Source organism: Myotis daubentonii, chromosome 14 (assembly GCF_963259705.1).
Source record: "Myotis daubentonii chromosome 14, mMyoDau2.1, whole genome shotgun sequence".
NCBI lineage: Eukaryota > Metazoa > Chordata > Mammalia > Chiroptera > Vespertilionidae > Myotis > Myotis daubentonii.
The window spans coordinates 47487275-47502254 of NC_081853.1; the positions used below are offsets into that span (position 1 = coordinate 47487275).

A 14980-nucleotide genomic window follows, 5' to 3' on the forward strand; every position below is an offset into this window, starting at 1 on the left:
ATAAAAATATATTAAAAAATGATTATATAAAATATATCAAAGGTATGGAACATAAAACATTACTAAGAAGCATTCAATGTTTAAAATGCCTTTTCATCTTAGAGCTATAATATATACATGCATACATAGCTATATATACTTGTGGCTGCTACTCCTGATAAATCTTTTCTGCTCAGATGCACTTATAAAATTTATTGATATATGAGCTTTTTAAAAACCTAGTTATGAGATAAGTGGCTTGTCACACAGTGAGACAGAAAAACAACTGATATATATTGTTAATTTTTTCAAGTAATGTTATGTACAGTTTTATTGCCAGTATATGCACAACAGTAAGCATAGAACTATAAATACACAATGTAATTAACAGTAGAAAACAAAATTGTTACAGGGAAAGGGGAGGAGATATAGAGAGACTTCCTGCTGCGAGAACAGAAACAAAGGTAAAAGCCGATGACAAATCATCCATTCAGTACTCTTAAATTCTTTACATACATTTCTACATTTTGTTCAATTAAACAAAGAAAGTTCAGATAACTCTGTAACAACAGCAAATTGCTTCCCTAATAGCTATTTGCCTTTCCAGTCAAATTCACTTTGTTAGGATTAAAAAAAAGTCAAGATGAGCAATCATTAGTATTCTGGTTCCAAATGATCTACTTTGCCTTTCGCCAACACTGGTCATTTTTGCAAATTGGCTGCACATGAAAAGAATAGATGTAGCCAAAGGTGACTTAAAAACGTAACAGAAAAATCACCCTTTAGTTTTCCAAAAGACACTATAGGCAGCAGCTCAATTAAAAGTATTAGCCCTGAAGAGGTAGAGAATTTGAGCCCATTATACAAGGTAATAGCCTTGGCACCATCTTCTCTCTCATCAGGATCAACGTTTTCAAGTAAGACAATTTCATGGTAAAAGGAAACCAGGTTCCACCATTTAAACAAAAGGTGCTGGTCGACTCCCATGTCTCAATAATTAGTTTGTTTATTAAATGAGAAACAGAAGACTGTCAAGGACACACATGCACTTGATTATTTTTGTCTGTTTCCATTATCAAGTTTATTCGTAAGTGAATTTGATATTAATAAATATAAAAAAGCATCATTCACAATAAAGATAAACAAACCAAAAACCCTGCAATGAAACCTTCCATTTTAATAAGTATTAAGAAAAAAAAACAGGCAGATGATTTGGTGCAGCTTTCTTAAGGGATCATAGAGGGGACATGGTTTTAAATAAAGATGGCAAGATCAGTAACCAACAAACAATATCAGTTTTACAAAACTGGCTGATTCTGTAACATTTCTCTTTGAGGTCTTAGTTTTAAACTACAGACCACCCCAAAGAAGTTATAGCTAATGACATGTATCACAATCACACCAACAGAGTCCAGCTGTAGCTCAAATTAGTCCTGCTGTGTTTCACGTCATTTCATTATTACTAGCATAGGACATGATAGGAAACAAAACTCAAGGTAGCAATTAAAAAATATTATCCTGCATTTGAATAAAGGCAAAAAATGTTTTAGACTGTCAACTTTTAAAGCTTTAAGCATTCCTGTTTAACCAGCATTAAAAAAAATTTATACAACCATAACACTGGCAAAGGTTAATGGGGAAGACAAAGAAGTACAAACAGTGAAATGATGAGTTAGATTTAAAATTACTTTATATTGATCAACTGTTGTTAATACTGCTTCTTCTTGGATTTGGGATAACTATCATAAAAGTTACATGCAGACTGAGGATAGTCCTCTGTTACAGAAAATACAAAACAAAACAGAAAACTAAAACTAGGAAACAATGGTAAGCTCCAAAAGATGCATTTGAAAATTTCCTTTCATTGATGAGGGTGGCCTGTGTCCTTCCCTGGAGAGACCTGGTTCACTTCCACTGGCTTCACTAACTTTGCCCAGGGACATCAGTAGTGGGATCAGCTCCTCCAGAGCCTGTTTGTGCACGTTTGATGTAAAGATTCAGTAGCTTCATCTGCAGGTTGAAAGCAAACATGTCATTTGAGCAAGCTGCCCTAATTTATAGTATAATGTTCATTAAAAAATTATATACATACTAGAGGCCCGGTGCACGAAATTTGTGTCCCTCAGCCTGGCCTGCACCCTCTTGTAATCCGGGACTGCTGGCTCCTAACTGCTTGCTTGCCTGATCGCCCCCAACCACTCGGTCTGCCTGCCTGATTGCCCCTAACTGCTCGCCTGCCTACCTCAGTGGTCGGCAAACTGCAGCTCGTGAGCCACATGTGGCTCTTTGGCTCCTTGAGTGTGGCTCTTCCACAAAATACTGACTTCTGCGCATGGGCCATGAAGTTTCAATCGCACTGTACATGCGTGCCTGCACGTGGTATTTTGTGGAAGAGCCACACTCAAGGGGCCAAAGAGCTGCATGTGCCTTGCGAGCCGCAGATTGCCGACCACTGGCCTACCTGATTGTGCCTAACCACCTCTGCCTGCCTGATTGCCCCTAACAGCTTGCCTTGCTGCCTGATCACCCTTAACCACCTCTGCCTCGGCCCCGGCCGCCATGGCTTCGTCTGGAAGGACGTCCGGCAGGTCGTTTGGCTGTCCAGTCTAATTAGCATATTATGCTTTTATTAGTATAGCTATGTGAGCTTTAAAAGATAAATTTTGAATAGAGGGGTTATTACAATGCCCAGTTATTGTTGACAATCAGAAATTATAAAAATTTTTTCTAATTTGTTCACGATTGAGTAATCAAGCATGTCCTTTCAAAAACTATTGTAGCCCTAGCTGGTTTGGCTCAGTGGATAGGGTGTCGGCCTGTGGACTGAAGGGTCCCAGGTTCGATTCCTGGTCAGGGCACATGCCCGGGTTGCGGGCTAGATCCCCAGTGTGGGGCGTGCAGGAGGCAGTTGATCAATGATTCTCTCTAATCATTGATGTTTCTATCTCTCCCTCTCCTTTCATCTCTGAAATATAAACTATTGTAGTGGTAACATAAAACTTCGGCAAGTAAATTTAGAAAAAGAAGTTACCATTAAAACAATGACAAATATTTAAGTATTATTTGCTATACAATATACTAACTGCCTTATATTATCACTTTTTATCTTCAAAACAGAATGTGTGAGTCACTCACTGCCTAAGGTCTCAGAGCTAAGAAAGAAGTGGGCCAGGATATAAAATTAGGCACTTGGGTTCCAGGACCCAAGATCTTAGATAATTATGCCACTGTCCTCCTAATAAAAATGTTTTTGAGGTGGGGTGGTGAGCACACAGTGCAATGTATGAATAATGTGGTGTGGGGGTTGTATGCCTGAAACCTGTATGATTTTATTGGCCAATGTCACCCCAATTAAAAATGTTTTTTGATTTCTCATTTTGCAGTCTTTACGGTATGAGACCATATTTTTCTAAAGTTTGTAATCAGAGCATATACATTTTTTTTCATCAAATGTCATTTCCAAATATTTCTCCCCCACCTACCTATTGTCTTCATATGCAACATTATTACTAGCTGCCTAATATCCTGATAAGGTGCTTAATTTTAATCCTTCTATAGACAACTCTGAATTATCAGGACCTAATTTAAGCTCATAACCAAAGTTGGAATCCATTTGTTTTGAAAACCACTTTATTACTGAAAGTTTTCTTTTTTAATATTAACTCTTTAATTCAAAGGTTTTTAACCCAGTGTCCATGGGATTCAGGGACTCATTGCATCCTCTGAAACTAGGTATAAAATTTTCTGTATGTATTTATTTTTCTTGAGATGAGATTAACCCCAGGAAGTTTTAAAAACCACTGCCTTAATCTATGTATAACTTATGAAAGGTTTATACCTGAGCTCATTTTCCTTTATGTGTATTTTTCTGCCCTTTTGCTATTTTAAAAATAAATATGATCATAGTAATGACAATCATTCAGATTTGGGGAAACTCTTTAACTGAAGTGTCTCCTATTAACTTGTTTATAAGCCACAGTTCAACAATCATAATCTATCCTCACCCTCTACAAATAATTTCAAAATTTTGGTAGTATCAAAGAAATGAGAAGAGCAAGACTTATTTTTTCAACATACCAATCAAAGTTGTACACTTATCCGGATGAAAATAAGAATGGAACGAGAATAAATATTTACCATAGTTCATAGGGGGAAATTTAAATATGTTCAAGTGGTCCATATTTTAGGAGATATAAAATAACCCATGAATGTATAACCCTGCCTATTTTTAACTAAACAGTCTTTGAGGGTAAGGATTTGGTTGTGGGAGTGACAAAGAAGCTGGCTATTTTAAATAACCAGAATCTGGTAGGCATTCTTTCATAGCAATCTACCAGTCACCCTACCAAACTGCTGACTTCCCCTGAGTGGCAAATATGAAAGTAGAAACAGCTAAAATGCAAACGGTAGGAGGAATAAGTTGAATGCTCAAGGCAGGACTTAATAAAAGCTGAACACAAAAATAAATTTTGTATCAACACAGACACACACAAATGAATTTTGAAGAAGGTACCATGTCAGCATCCTCAGAACAAAGCAGCTCCACTTACTTTACTGCCAGTAAGCTGACTGAGATGTGGTTTTAGTTCGTCCCCAATTACCGCATGAACAGCCACTAGGCAGAAGACACAAGCTTTCCGAACGCTGCTCTCTGAATTGTCATAACCCTAGGGAGAAAAGTCCGCGTTAGCACTCCTGGGGGATCTGAGAAAGCACCATCCAACAGAGACAGAAGACGCAACTCAAAGATGAGATCTCAAGCTTTACTGACCGATGAACTTTTCAACCTTTTCAGGCAGACATTCCCTCTCTCCTTCCATCTCCCCTGTGGCACCTCCACTGTTAGCCTTCCTTATCAGGTCCTTTATTTAGCCTGGAAAGCTGCAATTCTCTGACTCTAAGGCTGCCTCTTTGCCAATCCACCCTGCAAAAAGTCTCCAGATTAACCTCCCTAAATCATTCAGTTTTATGGAACTCAACAGCTCCTCACTAGCAAATAAAATCTCCTTGGCCTGGCAGTCAGGGTACTCCTATAATCCAGGCTGAGTTAAGCTTAATATCTGTCCCATCCCTACCACTGCTCCAACTATTCATCCAAACATTTATTCAGTATTCATTATATATATGACATATACATGTTATGTATTCTATTCTTAGTATCAAAGCATAGACCAAGAAGAAAGATATTTGGACCTGATCTTCAAGGATCTCACAATTAAAAATTTTAGGGCTTAGAATAAAGTCACATAGATAATGCACCAAGAAATAAATGATTAATTCTCTTCAGGAGGAGGTCTTAATATAGTGGTACACACTACTGAATTAAAATTACATAATAGAATATTATTTATTGGATGGCAGAAATCTCATAATCTATGAAGTTAAGCAAAGCATGTTATAAATTCCGTATTTGTCATAATGTTTATATGAATGGGTTCGTGTGCATAGAAAAAAAAAAGTATTACATCTATGACTGTAAATTATTACGACCACTTTGGAGAGGAATCTGGTAATACCTAGGAATTCTATTTCTAGATATATATACATATAAGTACAAGAAATTTTGCTGTAATATATATTTAAGTTAATTAAAAAAGAGAAACACCCACATTTCCAACAACACATTAATGGGTAAACAAACTGTGGTATAGCCTGAGCCAGAATGGCTCAGTGGATAGAGCGTCAGCCCATGGAGTGAAGGGTCCCGGGTTCAACTCTGGTCAAGGGCATGTACCTCAGTTGCAGGCTTGATCCCTGGTCAGGGCACACACAGAGGTAACCAATTGATATGTCTCTCTCACATTGATGTTTCTCTCTCTGTCTCTCCCTTTCCCTTCCACTCTCTTTAAAAATCAATGGAAAAATATCCTCAGGTGAGGATTAACAACAACGCCCCCCCCCACAACCCCCCCCCCAAATTGTAGTATAAACATAAATGGAATATTATTCAGTCAAAAAAAGAATGAAATTGGAATACATGCTACAACATAGATGAACCCTAAAAACATTATGCTAAATAAAATGAGCCAGCCACAAAAGGACAAACGCTATATGAGGAACACAGAAAGTAGAATAGAGGTTACCTGGGACTGAGAGGAGAAGGAATGGGGAATCATTGATTAATGGGTACAGAGTTTCCATTTGGGATGATTAAAAAGTTCTGAAAATGAATAGTGGTGATGGTTGTGTAATCTTGTGAATGTATTTAATGCCACGAAATTGCACATTTAAGAATGACTAAATGGTAAATTTTATATTATGTATATTTTAACACACACACGTGCACACACACCACACCTGCCTACAGTCTTGGATGTTCAGAGCAAATAGGCAAGCGTGGTCATGCCATTAGTGTTGCCTGGAAAAGTGCCTACAATAACAGAATCCCAAATCTATCGTAGCTTATTCCTCCATGCTTAACTGCTTACCTGTATTAGGCCTGGCATAATTTCTGGTAAAAGCAGATTAAGAGTTTCCTTGGATACTCTCTCTATCACTTTTGTTTGCATTTTGATTGCAGCAAGATTAATGGGGTAATCTGCAGTTTGGATGATAGGACAAAGCACTTTGATGCACTGCTCTGGGCTGATTGAAGTGGCCAACACGGATGCAGCTTCCTCAGCTGATCTCACCACCTAAAACAAAGGAAATTGAGTAGGGAAGTAATAAAAATATATTTTCTATACTGTGTCCTGGAAGTACAAACTTCATGATATAGGTAATAGGACATAACAACTGGAATTTGCTTTGAAAATATTAAACAAACAAAAAGTAAGAGTATTGCTAAAACAGGGTTGGCAAAATGTAACTGTTGAAGTTAGGAAATGAATTCATCGGTCTTTATTAAACCATTTTTCCTTCTTTTGTGTTCTTTTAATGTTGGCAAAAGTGATTTTAAAACCATACTGTGGTCTAGTTGTGCAGGGAAGTGAACGCTCTATTTACCTAGACTACAATGTGGAGTCTTTTGCATCAGCCACACTGAGATGCTGCTCATTATTAGTGTCCTCAACTCCAGGAGTGCTATGTCCCCTTTTACCACATAATTCCAACATAAAACATTCAATACGTTATCAAGTAACATGCTATTCCTCCTTCTGTTCATAATGATTTTCTTTCCTTCTGTATTGGGCTTGGGGAAGGTATGATACTGCTTTTTCAATAAAGAGAAGAAACAGTTGTCAATCTTATTAGAATCTGTAATCTCTAGTGACGGTCTTGAAAACATGTAAAAATTATTGCTTTTCATGCTACTTTGGTAGTGTCTTCCTTATGCCCTCAATCTGTGAGAGGTGCTCAGAAAGGCACAGGGAAAAATACACTGGAAATCAGAAGACCCAGGGCTAATTCAGCTATAGCACCTTAAGAATGTCAACTTTATCTTTTGTAAAAATAGGGATATTAGAGGCATTATTTGGGTCAGAAGGTGGGTAACTAAGCTATTAGTTTTTTAGACATTAAGCAAGATGTTAAACAACAGCTGAATAAAAAAATCTGAATAAAAATCCAGGCAGATTTAAAAGTTATGATTCACTCTCCTCTAAGGTTCAGTCAGATCTTTTGGAAAGGGGGTTACAGAGGCTTTCAGTTTCTTTGTATCCTCACCAACACTTCTCAGTGCCTTTTTCCTGGTCTGTGTTAAGTGGTATCTCACTGTGGGTTTTACTTGCATTTTCCTAAGACTAATGATGTTGAGCATCTTTTTGTGTGCTCATTGGCCATTTGTATAACTTATTTGCAGAAAAGTCAATCCAGATCTTTCACCCATTTTTTAATTGGGTTGTCTCTTTGTTGTTGGTTTGTAAAAGTTCTTTATATGTTCTGGTTGTTAGTCCCTTATCGGATACATCATTTATAACATTTTTCTCCTATTCTGTGGATTGCCTTTTCACTTTCTTTATAACGTCTTTTGAAGCATAAAAGTTTTTAATTTTGATGAAGTCCATTTATCTTCTTTCTAGTAGTTGTTGTAGGTTACTTCTACTTCTGGCATTCTATCTAACTACTGCCTAATCCAAGGTAACGAAGATTTACACTTGTTTTCTTATGAGATTTTTAAAGTTTTAGCTTTTACATTAAGTATTGATCTATTTTGTCTCACTGCTATTTTAACTTTCCTTTTTGACTTTTGCTCATGTCTGTTTTACCAGACACCTAATGCTATTGCTCTGGTGCTTTCTCTTAGAACTGCAGTTCCTATTTGAAATTTCCTTTTCTAATTACTTCTGAGATTTTATAAAAATCCTCATGATTGTCTTATCAACATCACTGGTGGTCGTGGCAATATTAGACTCTTCCAGGCCAGCTGTCCTCATTATTTTATTTAATAAACTTAAAAAAATATTTTTATTGATTTCACAGAGAGGAAGGGAGAGGGAGAGACAGAAGCATCAAGGATGAGAGAGAATCATTGATCGACTGCCTCCTGCATGCCCCCTACTGGGAATCGAGCCCGCAATCTGGGCATGTGCCCTAACTGGGAATCAATCTGTAACCTCCTGGCTGATGGGTTGATGCTCAACTGCTGAGCCACACCAGCTGAGCTATTTAATAAACTTTTAACAGATATCCAGCTCATACAGGCAATTTACCACTTTAAAATAGTAACGATTCTTATCTTAATTACTTAAAAAAACAACAACTAAATTCTTATTGATAAGTGGAATGTGAAGATAACATTGGTGAACTCAAAGTAAAAAACGAAAAGTGAAATGAAGGAGAAAATGAAGTAAGATAAATTATTTCCTAGAGCTAACCATGATATCACAATAATGTACTTAATAGGAAGGAATATATGCTTGTATCTCAATTAGATATTACCTTGAAAATCAAGATGAGTGTTCATTAAGGAAATGATGGATAAGGGTACATTTTAAGCAACATTTATGTTTTACGCAATATAGTAGTCCCCCAGCTTTCTGGGGGCTCAGTTATCTGCACTCAACCACGGTATAAAAATATTAAATGGAAAGTTCCAGTAAGAAAGCATACATTTTAAACAGCATGCTCTTCTGAGTAGCATCATGAAATCTTGCATCATCCCACTCCGTCCTGTACAGGACGTGAATCATCCCTGTGTCCAGCATAGCCTACATTATATACACTACCACCTGTCAGTCACTTAGCAGCCAGCTCAGTTATCATATCCATTGTCACAGTATCAGTGCTTGTATTCCAAGTCGCCCTTCTTTGACTTAATAATGGCCCAAAGTGCAAGAGTTGTGATGCTGGCAGTTCAGATGTGCCAAAGAGAAGCTGTAAAGAGCTTCCTTTTAGTGAAAAGGTGAGTAGAGTGCTATTAGTAGGATATTGTGAGAAAGACCACATGCACATAACTTTCATTACATTATATTGCTATAAATGTTCTATTTTATTATTAGTTATTGCTGTTAACCACTTACTCTAATTTATAAGTTAAACTTTATCATGGGCATTTATGTGTAGGAAAAAAACATAGTAAATATAGGGTTCGGTACCATCTTTATATTCAGTCATGGACTGGGGGTCTTGATACATAACTCCTGAGGAAAAGGGGCGACTGCTGTAATATCAGAAGTACTAGGAATAAAATAATAATAATTTAAGTGTCAGGTAACTTACCTCCTTATGAGGATCTTTATGTGCTTCTAATGTTTTCATGACAGTCAGTTCTGCATAGTTTTTAAATCTTGCTGGTTGATGCCTTAGGATTTCTTTTAAAACCTTTAATGCCAAAGCCCTGATTGTAGGCTAAGAAGAAACATTTTAATGTTTTCAATATTTCGGGTTGTAGATAATCTTTTACATTTCCCATGTCTAAAGTATAAGGATCTTAATACTGAGGTGAGGGTCGGGGGATCATAGACAACTACATAAAGTATGTGGAATATTGCATAATTAAGTTTTCACATCTCTAGTTGAAAACATATCACACATCTTTAAAAAACTGAGGACCAACTAAATACGATTAAAAAGGAACTTTTACTGCTGAACCAATTTAAGTAGGCAAAACAAGTAACCTGTACTCTCCTGTAAAGACCTGTCATCAACCTCTCATTTTTGCCATTGTCAATTATTCAAAATCGCTGGGCTACTTGGTTTACAAGAAGAAGCACTTTACAGTGAAAGCACCATGCAGAAAGCAGCAGCAGAAGAGACCCATTTTCCCAATTTCCAAATCTGTGTAGTGCTTGGTTAATTGGCAGTGACATGCAACCCAAGACAGAAAAAACAGGCGATGATTTACATACTAGAGGCCTGGTGCATGAAATCCATGCACTGGGAGGAGGGGGAGGGTGCCTCAGCCTGGCCTGTGTCCTCTTGCAGTCAGACATCCTTAGTGCTGCTGCGGAGGCAGGAGAGGCTCCCACCATTGCCGCTGCGCTTGCCAGCTGTGAGCCTGGCTTCTGGCTGAGCAGCGCTCTCCCTGTGGGAGCACACTGACCACTGTGGGCAGCCCCTGTGTTGAGTGTCTGCCCCCTGGTGGTCAGTGCACGTCATAGCGACCAGTCATTCTGCCATTAGGTTGATTTTCATATTAGCCTTTTATTATATAGGATTATGCCATTTACCTCTTTATCCCCAAGGGTTTCAAGTAGTAAAAGTAATATTGTTTTGAAGTGTTCATCCCAAACACTAAAAGATTCTTCCTGGGTTAGTTTCATAAGTTCATAGAGGGCAATTTTTCTCTCTTCTACACGTTCATTATGGTTCGACAGCTCCTTCAACAACTCCGCAACCAGGTCAGAATGGTCTAGGGAAAGATCTGTCAAAGGACATGGCATTAATTCTGTAACTTTATAGGTTATAAATTCTCACAAGTATGGGGATAACAACTTCATAACATGAAACAATGCTGGCTGTAAAACAAGAGAAACTAAGTAATTTTATTTTCCATTTATCATTTCCAAAACACCAATATTAGTTTAAAACTTTTAAAAATAAAAATTCATGAGAGATTACAGTATAATGAACCTCCATATACCGATCACCCAGATTTAACAATCATATCTTTACCATTTTTACTTCATCTTCGTGCACCCTTTTTCCTGAAACATTTATCACAACTACCAACTATTTTACATTTACATACTTAAGTATGCATTTATATGGTGGCATCTCAAGAGGCAATGATCACTGTATTTAAATGGTAGTAACTTGATCCCACCACTGTAAAGTTCCCTGTCAATCTTTTCACTAATGGTTTCACCCACTGATGGTTGCTAAATCAATTTATTTTATTAGAAGTTAAAAATGAGCTGAATTCTTCTGTAGAGAGTAACTTCATCAACTAGAGCTAATTACTCTGAAATATAGTTTGATAGAAGAGGCAGAATAAATACTTAATATTTTTAAATATCAGAGTCTAGAGTTGGGCCCAATATTGTTAAGTTTTCATTTGTTTTTGCTTTTAGTTGTTGCTAATCCTCACTCAAGAATTTTTCCATTAATTTTTAGAGAGAGTGAAGGGAGAGAGGGAAGGGGAGAGAGAGAGAAACATTGATTGGTTGCCTCCCACACGAGCCCCAACTTGGGCCGTGGATTGAACCTGCAACCAGATAGTGCCCTTGACCTGGAAGCCCTTTGGTGTGCTGACCGATGCTCTAACCACTGAACAACACCGACCAGGGCTGTTTTTGCCTTTTTAAAGTAAAATTATGAAATCATAAATTTTATGAATGTTAAAGGACACTTATTATTTATGTCTTACAACAGTCATTAGATAATGCTTTGAATAATTTTGTGGGAAAGACAGTTAAGTCCAAAAGTTCACATTAGAACGTTACGAAATAACAGAGTTCTTCCTATATTGTTTTGATGATAAAATACATAAGTTCAGGCCTTGAGGGACTTGGGCGGGCAGTGGCTTGAGCTTGTGCCATAGACCCCTTTCCTTACTAACTCCTTCTCTGAAACAAGCCAACAAATAAAGCACAGAATATGGTGCCTGAGCCTGGAAGGCACCCCCTGGGCCATTCCCTCTCCTGAGTCTCCAAGAAAGATAGCATGGAGCAGTCTTCTCTGTTAGCCTACTTGGTATGAGCATGCTGGCCTTTTGTGGGAAGGGCTACCATTCTGCTGATCCTAACAGACCAGAGAAGGCTTGTGAACCTGGCATTGGGAGAGGGCTGTTGCCACATAAAAAAAGCTCAGGAGGAAAGAGCACTCTTCCCCCAAATGTCTTAAGCTTGCACTTTGCCAGATAGTTCCCTATTGGTCCTTAAAATAAGCTACCATGTCTCATCCTGCCAGCTGCTTAGCTTCTGACCTAGAGGTACCAACGGCCTGACAATATAGGCCTCAGGGAACACACAACTACAAGTAGGAAAATGAAAAATATATTCCATGTAAGGGGATTCAGAAACCTGAAGAAAAGAAATCAAGTTCAGCTCTTAGAACAGGGGTGGGCAAACTTTTTGACTCGAGGGCCACAATAGGTTCTTAAACTGGACCGGAACAAAAGCATGGATGGAGTGTTTGTGTGAACTAATATAAATTCAAAGTAAACATCATTACATAAAAGGGTATGGTCTTTTTTTTTTTTAGTTTTATTCATTTCAAACGGGCCGGATCTGGCCTGCGGGCCGTAGTTTGCCCACGGCTGTCTTAGAACATATGATCTCAACTAGAGCAAAGCGAACTGATGACAGGAAACAAGTAATGACAACATTCATTGACCATTAAAAGAAAGTTTGTTATGACAGCTTTCATGGAACTAAAACTACAGCACTAAGAAACTCTGTCCCCAAAAACTTACACACAGAGCACAAAATGTGATTACTGAATTTAAAGTTTTGAGGTAATCTGGAAAGATTGATCACTAAAGAGAACCAAATTAGGTTTTTGGAAGGTCAAGGAGAACTTATGCAAAATGCAAAGCAAAACAATGAAAAAGAAGAAATTTGAGCTCAAAGATAAGATCTTAACTTGGAGGAAGATACTGTCTATAATAATTTCATTTGTATAGACCAACATTAGAACAATATTGTTGGTTTAACAAGAACTACTACAGCAGGATAAATACATCTCTATAAACCCCACAAAAACCACTCCTGGAAAGTTTATCAGACTCCCACCGATGTTAGAGGATCATTCTGATAAGCATGTTTCATTTCAGCTGAATAAATGGAATTCAAAAGAAAATGCTTTCAAAGAAACCCAGTTCTTTTCTCCATAAATACAGCCTTTGTAATTACTCTAGGAAATAAATTAGAAATGCCTAGACATAGAATGGTCTAGAGATGACATAGGAAAATAATTTCTGCCAAAGAAAGCACATAAATTATGTTATAAAACTGAACTATTTATACCATATAAATAAGATACTAGTAAACCTAAGGTACTGAATTAATTTAGAGCAGTGGTCGGCAAACTGTGGCTTGTGAGCCACATGTGGCTCTTTGGCCCCTTGAGTGTGGCTCTTCCACAAAATACCACGTGCAGGCGCGCATGTACAGTGCTATCGAAACTTCGTGGCCCATGTGCAGAAGTATGACTCTTTTGTGGAAGAGTCATACTCAAGGGGCCGAAGAGCCGCATGTGGCTCGCGAGTCACAGTTTGCCGACCACTGAGTTAGAGCATACTCAACTATATTTCCTCTGTGCCTGACACAGAGGAGCAGTGTGGTCATGTGAAAACAAAACAAAACACAGGCTCTGGAGTCTTACCAAACCTCTGCCTCTTGCCCTTTGTGTGATAGGGACATGTTCTTAATCATTATGGAGGCTCAGTTTTCTTATCAGGAAAATGAGAAAGTAAGAATCACCTCCTAGCCCTGACCGGTTTGGCTCAGTAGATAGAGAGTCGGCCTGTGGACTCAAGGGTCCCAGGTTCGATTCCGGTCAAGGGCATGTACCTTGGTTGCGGGTACATACCCAGTGGGGAGTGTGCAGGAGGCATCGATGTCTCTCTCTCATCGATGTTTCTAACTCTCTATCCTTCTCCCTTCCTCTCTGTGAAAAATCAATAAAATATATTAAAAAAAAAAAAAAAAAAAGAATCACCTCCTAGTGTCATGGTGAGGACCTGGGCCTGGAATACAATTAATTCACTAAGGCTAATTTGCCTCATGTCCTCATGACAAATGCTGGCACAATTACAATTCTGATAATATTTTTGTTGCAGGACTCAAAAAATATAGAATATTCTTTTAACTTGGCAAACTCTGATATGAGTCTCGCCTGGATACAGTAACATGCTAAATAGAGGCAGTATTCTGAAATATTATAGTCCCTGGTAAACTTTACAAAGGCCATAATCAGACATGAACACCAGATGTCTTTTTTCTGACTTGTTAATTTTGACAAATTCATCACTAATGTATCTGTCTGTAAATATGTACAGAGACATCTGAGTGAGACATACTTAGTCTCAGAATTTTAAAACAATTTCCTTTATGGAATTTCTGACTTGAACAAAATAATTATCTTCTCCCAAAAGTTTTAGGTTTTAAAATAAAAAAGAGAAGATATTTTTCATATTGAAGGTGGGGTATGGTGGCTGAAAGGAAAATCAAAACAGCAACAAAAGTCAATAAAATTTTTAAAAAAGGATACTATCAGCAATGTTCACAATAAAATAATGGCAAACAAGGCTTCTCCATCTCAAAATTAAAAGTAAAAATAGACAATGAAAATAACTGGTATAAGAAGCTTGGAGCAACAACTATGTGGTTAACTGAGGGCTCATCTATCTTTAAAGAACGATTACATAACCAAAAATGGCTACCTATGTTTCAGCAGTCTATCAAGCAGTATTATGCAGTGAAGAAATTATATTCTCAAGCTCAAAAACATTCTACCCTGTTTAGGTTTCAGTTATATAACTTCCAAAGATGCCTTCCTTTAACAAATGGAAAATATATAATACTTGGTAAAGGAGAACATTAGACAATAAGGGGGTGATCCTGCTATATTATCATAATTTTGACTTTGTGATATTTGTGCTATATTAATTCTCTTAACATGAGAAGTTAATAAAAATATGATTCTTCTATGTCATAAAATATATTTTTCCATTTAT

The 14980-nt window shown here is 37.5% G+C and overlaps 1 protein-coding gene across 31 annotated transcripts in view; it reads right to left on the reverse strand.

The window, feature by feature from the left end:
* Positions 1 to 273: 273 nt before the first annotated feature.
* The window catches only part of CLASP2 (cytoplasmic linker associated protein 2), a 145736-nt gene continuing 131029 nt past the window's right edge, over positions 274 to 14980 (reverse strand). For all 31 annotated transcript variants that reach the window (XM_059664174.1, XM_059664175.1, XM_059664179.1 and 28 more), the window contains 5 exons: positions 10530 to 10723; positions 9580 to 9708; positions 6408 to 6614; positions 4530 to 4646; positions 274 to 1989 (listed from right to left, as the gene is read on the reverse strand). In XM_059664174.1, coding sequence (XP_059520157.1) covers positions 1903 to 1989; positions 4530 to 4646; positions 6408 to 6614; positions 9580 to 9708; positions 10530 to 10723 — 734 coding nt within the window. In that variant the 3' untranslated portion in view covers positions 274 to 1902. The remainder of the gene's footprint in view (positions 1990 to 4529; positions 4647 to 6407; positions 6615 to 9579; positions 9709 to 10529; positions 10724 to 14980) is intronic.